This window comes from Trachinotus anak, unplaced genomic scaffold (genome assembly GCF_046630095.1).
Source record: "Trachinotus anak isolate AG129_WGS33_773 ecotype Australia unplaced genomic scaffold, CSIRO_AGI_Tana_v1 ptg000011l, whole genome shotgun sequence".
Classification (NCBI taxonomy): domain Eukaryota; kingdom Metazoa; phylum Chordata; class Actinopteri; order Carangiformes; family Carangidae; genus Trachinotus; species Trachinotus anak.
Genome location: NW_027273862.1, coordinates 7,026,571 through 7,037,099, shown reverse-complemented (window position 1 = coordinate 7,037,099; position 10,529 = coordinate 7,026,571). Strand labels below are relative to the sequence as shown.

Here is a 10,529-nt window from a genome sequence, read left to right as displayed (position 1 = left end):
TTACTTAATTAAAATTTGATTTTTTTAGTATTATAATCAGCAGAATGTATTTAGAATCAAAGAAAGCAAAAGTGTGCAGCATGCAGAATAGGCCCCATTCAGTGTTATATGTAATATAAAGTAACTGTCACATTATTGGATTATTATTAATGATGCATTCATATTCTATGTAAGAAACATTTCCTTGTTGCAGCTAATTGAGGTAGAGCTATTTCCCGTTGCTTCATATACTCCTGGGAGGTTTACTGCATAACCATGTGCCATACATTCTAAGATAATTATATGTTGTGTGTTTTAATCTGAAACTAGTAGCTATAGCTGTCAAATAAATGTAGTATGTATATGAATAAATGTAGTACTACTAGCGGTGGTGGTGGTGATGGTGACAGTGATAGTGGTGGCATGTGGTATGTGATCCCATCACCACCCACATCCATAAAAGAAACTAAGACAAGCAAGCAAACACACTTTACATTTCACATTTTAATATAAAATATTTCCTATAATAAATAGAAACTGTTACATAGACAGATAAAACAATACATAGTTCTGGGTCAACTTAATACAAAATCAGAAGATCAGTCTTTTATCACATTGTTTCATCTCCTCTACCTCCTCCAAACTGAGCTCATTGTTTCTCAACCTGCAGTGTAAGAGGAAAAAACAAAATCAATCAATGACAATGCACAGCCAGTTTGGAAATGGAAAGGAAGTTTGAAGCTGAAATAACATTCCAGTTTAGTTAGAATAGGAAGCACTGTCAACAGCAACCATTATTCTTGGCACTGATACTAGCAGCACGACCATGCATTGGCCCAAATGCATAATGCATAAAACCACCAAGAAAACGTACTGACCACATAATAAACACTAGTAACCTTTGTATCTGTGAGTGCATGGCTCAAAGTACATTACATACCATATTGATTTCACATGAGCATTGTGTTCGAGGGCTTGAATCAGACAATCCACGCCTGTTTTGGTTATGCAGTTCTCTGTCAACCTTTAACAGGAAATGAGAGGGTGGAGTGATTTAAGCACCACTGTACAGTGAGAGCTCAAATGTCAGATCAGCGCAAATGTCATGTGCTTTGTCAATACAATTCCCAGTTGCCACCAACACTTACCAAAGCTCTTCCAGTGACGTGCAGTTCTTGATAATGTTGGCGAGGGCACATGCTCCTGCATTCCCTACACCATTACCTACCAGGCTGCCGTTACATAAAATGAGAGTTATATTCAAGTAAAGTACTTTACAGCTGCAGGAAGATGTATTGCCAATTTGCAAAGCATGCAGAGGTCCATACTTTGCATCTTACACAAACATATTGTTCAACTGATATACACAGTATATATACATTTGTCAACATTATGCAACCTTACGCATAAGTGGGGAATATTTTAATACTTTTATATTTGAAATACATTTTCCACACTGTCTTAAGTCTAGCAAACACATGCCAATATTTAAAGCAAGCATTACCTAAGCCACAACAGAGATTTGCTGTTCTCTAGTGCACTGGCCAGGGCCTCTGCTCCTGCATCACCTATCCTATTGCCCCAAAGCCTGGGAATACAAAGAAATCTAGTAAATGGAAATGCACCACCAATAAGATACACGGATGTCTGCAGGAAGATTTTTACCCTAAATGCGTCAGTGAATGGTTGGATTTCAATCCCTCCGCCAGCTGTTTTGCTCCTTCTGCTGTTATGTTATTGTTGCCTAGCCTGAATGAAAATACACAAGTTTATTTGTTATTCTTTTTACACAGCACACACTTACTTAGTTACTAGTGCAAACTCGTATTAGTGCCACCATTATGTTCTGACCTTAGACACAGGAAATCTTGCCTGGTCTTCAGAAGATGAGAAAAGTGCTGTGTGCAAGCATCAGTTAGCTTGTTGTTGAAGAGCCTAGAGAGAAGCAAAATGATTATGGAAGGTTATGCATCAAATATCATTTGTAACTTCACGGTAGTCTTGTTAATTATCTTGACAGTACATACGCAATTTTCTGGAAGTTGTCACACTGGATACCTTTAGCAATCAGTTTGCGGACGCCCTCATCTGTGATGTTGCTATTTCTGAGGCTTTACAACGGAAAAATATAGACCACGTAAGCATAGTATGGAAAATGCTATTTGGGGGAGTTTGTTCATTATAATGAAAAGGTTGCTAAAGGTTTAGCAATGGTAAAAGAATAATAAAAAAGAATTTAAACCTGTCATACTCACTAGAGAGCCTTACAAATGTGCATGCAGGGAAGAAGCTGCTCCACTCCAACATCGCCTACAGAGTTGTTGTCCAGCTGGAGGCCCACAGGGCTCCTTAAATGCTGCAGCACATAAGCCAATGGAGTGCACTCTACAGGACCAATGTTACAGTAGGTCAGTTTTAGGTGGTCCACTTCTAGCTTACTGATAGCATCTTTAGCAATCCTGCTCTCCTGCATCTCATAGATGCATTTGATAAGCCAGACAAAGCCTGGCATTGCATGCATGCTCTTCTTCTCCCCCGCTACAGGTTGAGGGATAGACCTAAAGTGTTTCTGCATGCCTTTGGCCAGACATCTCGAAACCTGTTTGATCTTCTTTTCCAACATAGCACGGGGGCAGCAGTGGAGCCACAGTCCACGATGGCGCTGTGACAGTAGCCCAGACACAAAGGTGGCTGTGATACTCAGATTTGGTGTTTCAGCTGTTCTAGCTTCACCTTCTAGGACCTGCTCTTGTTGGTCAGAGGAGGGCAAGCAAGCCTTGAAGCAACTGCTGTGCAGACCCGTCTCTCTCATTTTTTGCGGCTCAAAGAGCTTAAAGATTGTCGAATGTTCAGTGTTACTTGATAAAATGATGTACAAAGCAGCAAAGAAACACTGAACAGTCACATGAAGGAATTCATAGCGTTTACTGTGAGTGGAGGACATATCTGTGCTTTGAATGAGAAAGCCCATGCAGATATCCTTTTCAGTAACACCACATGTCTCAAGTTCTGTACATGAGAAGACATAACAGGTGGAACCTATCCCCTCAAAGGCAAGCTGTCCAAGATGCAAGACTGTTTTGAGGTGTTCCTGAAGCCAACCTAACCCTATGGTGCTCTTCTGGGTGCTTTGGTGTTGTAAAAAGTGCTGTAGGATCATCAGGTAAACATCTGTGATTGTTTGAAGACTGCCCTCTCCACAGCCCAGCAGTTCCTTATGGCACTGTGAGACAATCCAGCAGAGGACTGGATTATGGCACAGCCCAAGTAAGGCAGTGTTTGTCTGTAATGACTCCAAAACCTTAGCAGCCACATTGGGGTCACTGTGATGCTTCTTCACAAAACAGTCAATCCCATTTGGAGAGAAACCTTTCAGGAGGAACTCTTTGCGAAGGTGTTTCTTCAACAAATGCCCTACTGCCTCTGGACGACTGGTTACCACTTTCCACACCCCCTTCATCAAAGAACCTTGGATTAAATTGAACAATAGTACATGAACAGGTGCACGCTGGGTGGGGCAGCAGAGCCTGTGCTCATCTGAAAAGCTCTGTTTGAGCTCATCCAGACCATCAAAAGTGAAGACAATGAGATGTGGGTGGTCAACAATGAACTGGAAAATCTCTTCCTGCTCCCTATCTGGCCAGCAGCAGTGCTGAAACAGCAACTCTTGAACAGACAATTCCCTGTGCTCTGAGTTCAGCCTGCGACAGCTGAATGGAAACAGAAGCAGAAAGTCCTGGAAGGCTGCCCCCCGAGCCCAGAGCAAGTGCAGCCTCTGGAGTAGGGTGCTCTTCCCACTGCCTGCTTCCCCAGATACGAGCACTGTGTCAGCCTCCTCGTTCACTATACCCACCGTACCAACTATGTCTTCCAAGCCCAGAGGTCCATGCACATAGTCTTGGGCTAGTTCCAGCTGGCCTTCAGTGTAGATGTCATCCAAAGACATGTGACCAGTCCCTCCATAAGTACTGAGAAAGCAGGACTGGGCAGACACAGAACTGCTCAGCTTCTTCTGATACTTTGAGAACTCTGGCAGAAAGTGCACACATGAGATGAACTTCAATAAGTACAAAATGACACATACTGTGTATTGGTATAGGTCTTACAACATTTTTGCATTTCCGTACGCCACCACTTACATATTTTTAAAGGAAATGCTTACATTTTGTATATTTTAAGCAGAGCACCCACAAGTTTAAACAAGGATATATACATACACATAGATTGTTCTACTACTGTTTCTATATATAATAACATACAATAATAGTTTTCAGTATGATTATGATAATGACATACCTTTTGGAAGAGTCGTTTTCTCCTGGTTCAGAATGGTTCCAGATTCCTGATTTTGCTGAATGTAATCCAGGACCACCTTCGCCGCTGGCTCGCCTTTTGATCTGACATGGTCAAGCAGACGTCTTGCCTATTTGACATGACAACAAATTAATTATTATAGGAATTGTTTTTAACCTTTTGGGAGATGAAATTATTTGTTTTTGTGCCGAGCATTAGTGAGAAGATTGAAATGAAATATTAAGCTAGTTTGGCTTAGCACAAAGACAGGAAACATTGGGGAAAAGGCAAGCCTACCAGTCTGCCTACCAGAGCTTCTAAAATTCACTAACTTACCTTTGTACAGAGCCAGGCTAAGCTAAGCTAACATGCTGCTAGCCTCATATTTACTGCACAAGCATGAGAGTGGTGTTAATCTTCTTATATAGACAGATGCATTGCCCAAAATGTTAAATTATTATTTTTAAATGAGCACTGGTTCAAATACACTTCATGTGAGTATGAAATTTATTTTAAACTAACTAAAATTTTAACTGACTAAAATTTTATTTTGACTGAGTAATAAAAACATAAAACCAGAAATGGTATCAGTTCCATTATAACATGCTGTCAATAATAAGGACTGCAAAAACCTACCAAAGAACAATAAGATGAAGTTGTCAAGCCACAATTTAATAGTATGTAATTTTCTGACGCTAGCGGTCTCTCAATCAGTACAGTAACAAAAGATTCAGTTTAGTGGTGTTGGTGATGTAGGATGGAATCATGGGAGTTGCATTTACCACCACTGTCAACACTGCAGTTAGCTACTCCCAGTTAGGATTTCTTCAGTGTCAATCATTGAAGAGATTTTTACCAGGAGCTGAATCATCTGCAGAGGGTTTCAGCTTCTCCAAAAAAATAAAGCAGGTTTACATTAAAAATTGTTCTGGAGGGGCTACCAGCTGAGCTGCTGCTGCCTTACTCAGCTTGTTACTCTGATATGATCCAGACGGTTTCTACCGGGAACCAAATTATCTGCAGAATTAACTGACCAGGTGATTAAATCTTGTGAAAACACTGAATAAAGCTGTTTCACACAAAAAAAAAAGTTAAGTGGACACCCAGAGGGGCTGAGAGCCCAGCTGATGCTAACATGCTCAGCTTGTTCCACTGATACCCTAAGATTCAGATGTCCAATGACTAAAATGCTTAATAAGGTTAAAATATATAGTGAAAAATGATGAAAAGATAAAACATGAAGTGAAGTTTGAAAATTTTTGGAAACATTTGGGATAATGTACACAACTCAATAAAATGTATAAAAAAGGTCTAATCATTTTTATACATTTTAATGTGGACATCATATATATATATATATATATACGTATATATATATGATATGTAACAAATGTGTGTGTGTGTGTGTATATATATATATATATATATATATATATATATATATATACACACACACACACACACACATATATATATATATATATATATATATATATATATATATATATATATATACACATTTGATAATATTTATAAAACAGGCTATTTACAGTACCTGCTGGGAGGGGGTGTGTACAGGAAGCTGCACTTCATTGCAGTCTCCTGAAGTGAAGTGTCCAGATACAACCAGAGCCTCTAGAGCACCATCAATGCAGCCCTGAAGCTTGTTGACAAGGCTTGGTCTACGACTCAGAAGAGTCTGAGTGGATGTGTTCTGAGATTCTCCCTTTTTTTCTGGATTGAAACAGCATCCCGAGAAGGAGAGGCCAGCTTGCTGCTCTTCTGGCAAAACTTGTTTGAGAGCAGTAAGGAAGAGCTCACAGGTTGCCTCACCCTTTGTATAAACCAGGTTGAGCAACTGTCTAGCATTGGTATACAATGCTCTACCCAGTACTTGTATGTTCTGGTAGTCCTCCCATATGAGGTCCCCCTGGGCCAACAGACAGTCCAAAACCCTTTCCAGATGCTCGGCTGACCCACTGCTGCACAGTACATGCAGTATCTCTGTCCGCTGTTTCAGTACAAGCTCCTGGGCAAACATGCTTTCTGACTTCCTGTTTCCATATTCAGACATCCGACATGAACCTCTGCTGCTTCCAGTGTCACAACCTGTCACGTCATCATGGTACTATTGCTAGAGTCTCACTCATGTTGTACCTTCACATCAAAGACAGCAGAATCAGCATCCTAACACTGTAACTGACCATTTTTGTGTAAATAGTGTTAACAAACACAAAACTATAAACTTACACAGTAAGACCACTGTAAAATTATCACTCACGTCTCCATAGCTCAGAGCTTTCTTCCCTCCATCTGTTCTTTGTGCTGAGACACTGCCCTGCTTTTGACTTTCCTCTTCCTCATTCTAAATCTGAAAGTAAAACTTGCTCTGCTACCAAGTCCCTTCTGTAAAATGGGAACTAAATCCTGCCAGCAAATGAAATGAACCATCGACACCAACTTGCCAGCTCACACTGTAATACATGAATGTGTGCGTCACAATGAAATTCACTTCCATGATGTTTTCTAAATAGAACAAAAGCAATGTTCCATAGGTAATTTTCTGATATTCAAAGTTAAATATAGTTTGCCACATACCAATGAATACTGTTCACTGAAATGCAATGAAATTTGTACATCTTCTTGCCTGAGGTTTTCAGGGTGAAGGCACTGCATTTGGAAATACAGTAATGGAATCACGGGTTTTTAAAAGTAGACGCCCTGGGTATTGAACTGAATTAGTTCATTTTTACATATTTACAAGAAATACCCACAGAAATACACTGACAGTTAAAACTGATAGTCTGTGTTGGTAATTCCTTACTGGTTGCAATTTGCTCATACAACCACTTGATGGAACTATTGCATAAATGAAGCATCCTGGTTTGTTCATTAGGCTGAAACTTCTTTTATTTTGTTCCCTTTTGACAAATTTTGTTATTTCCCTTCTTATAACATTTCTTTACTTCCTCATCCTCACCACACCCCAGCCTTTTCTTTGTGCACAAAATGTAATTAATTGTGGTTTTACTGAAATGATTTCACCCTGTTATGAGAAGCTTGTAAAGGGTTTGTAGGAATTAATCATGAAATATGATCATCTAAGTATGGCGATAATTATACAGTGTTCCAATAGTAATTATATTGTTGCCATTGAGAACATGCAGCTTAACCAGTGTCCTGTGTATCTGATGTAAACTTCAAGAAGTGCATACACAACACAACCTTGGAAACAGTTTTATATTGTGATCGCTTTCTCCCCTTGCATTCTTTGATGTTAAGATAAAATAAGTTCAAACTGACTTTTTAGGCAGTCAGATGATTTATCCTTACTGTTATTATAGCTCCCTCCTGAGTACCATGATTTATTTACTGTGTGTCTGTCACAATTTCTGTCTCAGCCCCTTTTATTGGCCTCTTGTTGTACTCCACCCATCCACCAGATGTCCCCAGATCTTCTTCCTGTTTTCAGATCAACCTGCTCACCAATTTTGCATATCCAATAACAAACTTATTTACAAACTTGCACCTCATTTCCCTCATTTGCTCCCAGCATCTATACCAGCCTCCTGCTCCGAACTCCTGTTCCTGCCACCTGTATGTAGTTACCTGTTGTCTGCACATGCCTGTCTGCCTACCTGCCTGTCCATCCATTTGTCTGTAAGCCTGGTCCTCACCACTTAATATATTTCTAAATTTGTTTATTGCACCAGCTTGCCTGTATGTCAGCATTTGGATCCTCCCTGCTATGCTCCTACCACAAGCCATGATAGTACAATATGGCATGAAAGTACGATACAAGTTAGGACCTTGTCTGCTGGGTCCATTTTAGGCTAGATCATACCAGCAGACCTACCTACCGACCTGGGAGGACTTGTCTAACAACTTAATGGAGACTTCCTGGAGATTCTGGCTACCTTCACCTTTACCATTGCAAGCCTATCACGTTTACCACCTGTTCAGACATGCTGCATGCCTCCCAAAAACCTGCTTCTCAGTCTCCTTATCCTGCGGCTAGATTCCAGCCTGCCTCCCAGTTGGCTGGCCTCCAGTGTGTTAGCCTCCCTGCTAAACCCAAATCAGCTAGCCTCCAGCCTGTCTCAAGACCAACTAGCACCAGACATGCTAGCCACCTGCCTGAATGTGAACCCCATTCTCCACTACACCTGTCCTAGACTCAGGTTTATTCACCTGCCAGCTCTAGGATTGTAAGTCTCTGCCAACGTCCAGTCAGTTTGTTATTCAGCTAGCATCAGCGCATCCCAATCAGATAGCTAGCCGTCCTAGCCAATATCTTGTGTTTTGTGAACCTGTCTGTTCCTGTGTTCAGTCTTCAGTTGGGGTTGCAGTCGCCTTCAAGCCTGTTCCTGAGTCAGGTAATCAGTCAGGGATTCCAGCTGACATCAAGCCTGTTCCTGAGTTAGCTGTCCCTGCCTATGTCAAGTCTGTTCCTCAATTGACCATTCATGAGGCTATCAAGTTTGCTTCTGAGTCAGGGGTTCCAGTTGACGTCAATTCTGTTCCTGAGGCAGGGGTCCCAGCCGACTGCCAGTTTGTTCCCAAGGCTACTGTCTTAGCTGCTAACAACTAGTGTGCTCCGTATGCTGTTGTCTCCACCAATGACCAGCCTGTTCCTGACGCCCTGCCTGTTCCTGCCTGAGAGTGTATTCCCAAATGGGGACATCCTGCCAGACCGTCAGACTGCCTGCACAATGCTACAGTTGGTTGGTTACAGTTCAGAGGGGACCCACCTTTGCCAGCAGCCTTGTGTTTTCCCTCTAAAGGGGTCCCTCCCCGGCCACGGTGCCATCTGCCCAAAGTCACTTGCCAGATCGTTTGCTAATGTCCCTTTGGGGTTCTCATGCTGTGGACTCCCATTCCTACTATCTGTATGTGGTTATCTGTTGTCTGTATCACCATACCTGCCTGCCTGTCCATCCATCTGTCTATAAGCCTGGTCCTCATCAATTAATCTATTTAAGTTCCTTCATTGCACCTGCCTGGTTGGGTATCTGTGCTTGTGTCCTCCCTTCCTGTGCTCCTGCCACCAGCCATGACACTTTCTTCACTGTACCCTGTGGGGCACTCAAACACAAAGACATGGGTAATCAAAGACATACTAGAATAAAACTTTATGAAGCAAGTTTCTTTGTTTCCTTCTTCATTTTTGTCTAAGAAACAGGGAACTCTACCAAGGGGAGTGTAATGCAGAGTACTCTCTGTCAGGCATCCTGCATGAAGCTCTAATGTGGAATTCTGTCATCCAAATCACAGTAGGGAGTCCAGATGGGGTTGGATGGATAACAAAGAATAAGGTAAGACATTGTCAATAAAAGAAATACAGATGAAATCCCAAAAGATATCTCAGAGTATTTCTGTCCTCTCTTGCAACAACAGAATTCTTAACATCTTGTGTCAAACCATTGAAAATATGTGGCTCCAACTTCATGCATTTTGACTATATAACATCCTTCATTATGAATGTAGAGATCTTTGGACCTGTTTAGTAATAATAGTTATTAGTCATTGGTCATGGTGAAAATTTTAATAGAATAAAGTATTCATGTTTCCACCTCAGACAGAATGACTTAAACTTGCAGGGCCTGGAGGATCTACTGCTAATTTTGCAATTTATTGGGCATGAAAGTTATGTCTTGATTCATATGGAGTCAGTTGAGCTCTGGGTACTCCACTAAAGCTGCTGCCCAGCACTAGGTAACCTTGTCCACCAAGTCAGTTTAAATTGTATGTCATTGAATAAGTGTGCAGTTCAGTGCTGGATCCTTCACTCTCTCATAGCAGAGATGGAATACTTTGGCTCCAGTCATTTCACCACAGCATTTTTTCTGTGCAGATATCAAAAGCACATGTGATGAGCTCAGTGTTAGGCCAGGTGCACTGCTGTACTGTGTACAGTAATGTGTACTGATTGGTTTGCCAGAGATTCAGAACTCCCAAAAGTAAATCACCATGTCTCATGTATTCCCGAAGTAAATCTACACAGCCAACTATCTTTCATGTTCAGTGATGATTATTTATTTTTTGATGTTATGAACTTTAAAAGAATGCACAGCTGTACTGCACAAAAAGCACTACCAGTTTGACATCAATATAGTACACAAAATAACACAATTATTTAAGATACAATCAATCAGTCAACCCAGAACAAAAACTTTATTTCATCCTTGTAATGGAAACTACCTATGACAACAAGGAGTGTTTGTGTTTATATGAATTAACTGATCATTCTTCAAGAG

At 41.0% G+C, this 10,529-nt stretch overlaps 1 protein-coding gene across 3 annotated transcripts; it reads right to left on the bottom strand.

Annotated features, from left to right (window-relative positions):
• Window positions 1–474: 474 nt before the first annotated feature.
• Window positions 475–6,706, bottom strand: nod2 (nucleotide-binding oligomerization domain containing 2). Of its 3 annotated transcripts, none has more exons than XM_071490009.1 (11): window positions 6,523–6,693; window positions 5,828–6,429; window positions 4,276–4,402; window positions 2,235–4,008; window positions 2,007–2,090; window positions 1,831–1,914; window positions 1,645–1,728; window positions 1,484–1,567; window positions 1,128–1,211; window positions 920–1,003; window positions 475–643 (listed from the first exon to the last, which is right to left on the bottom strand). In XM_071490009.1, exons 2-11 carry the CDS (start codon window positions 6,344–6,346, stop codon window positions 571–573), a joined length of 2,997 nt encoding a protein of 998 aa, XP_071346110.1. In that variant the 5' UTR covers window positions 6,347–6,429; window positions 6,523–6,693; the 3' UTR covers window positions 475–570. The 3 variants fall into 3 exon arrangements, 2 of the variants coding, with proteins under 2 accessions (XP_071346110.1, XP_071346111.1); XM_071490010.1 differs by having other exon boundaries at window positions 6,554–6,693; XR_011692761.1 differs by lacking the exons at window positions 475–643; window positions 920–1,003; window positions 1,128–1,211; window positions 1,484–1,567 and having other exon boundaries at window positions 2,038–2,090; window positions 5,828–6,706.
• Window positions 6,707–10,529: the final 3,823 nt, after the last annotated feature.

What these genes read in the sequence shown, in the direction of transcription:
- nod2 (XM_071490009.1), bottom strand. Translation starts at nt 6,346, where the DNA reads ATGTCTGAATATGGAAACAGGAAGTCAGAAAGCATGTTTGCCCAGGAG. An exon ending in GACAACTTCCAGAAAATTGC is followed by an intron (nt 1,915 to 2,006) that starts GTATGTACTGTC and finishes GCTTCTCTCTAG; the next exon opens with GCTCTTCAACAACAAGCTAA. An exon ending in AAATCTCTGTTGTGGCTTAG is followed by an intron (nt 1,212 to 1,483) that starts GTAATGCTTGCT and finishes ATGTAACGGCAG; the next exon opens with CCTGGTAGGTAATGGTGTAG.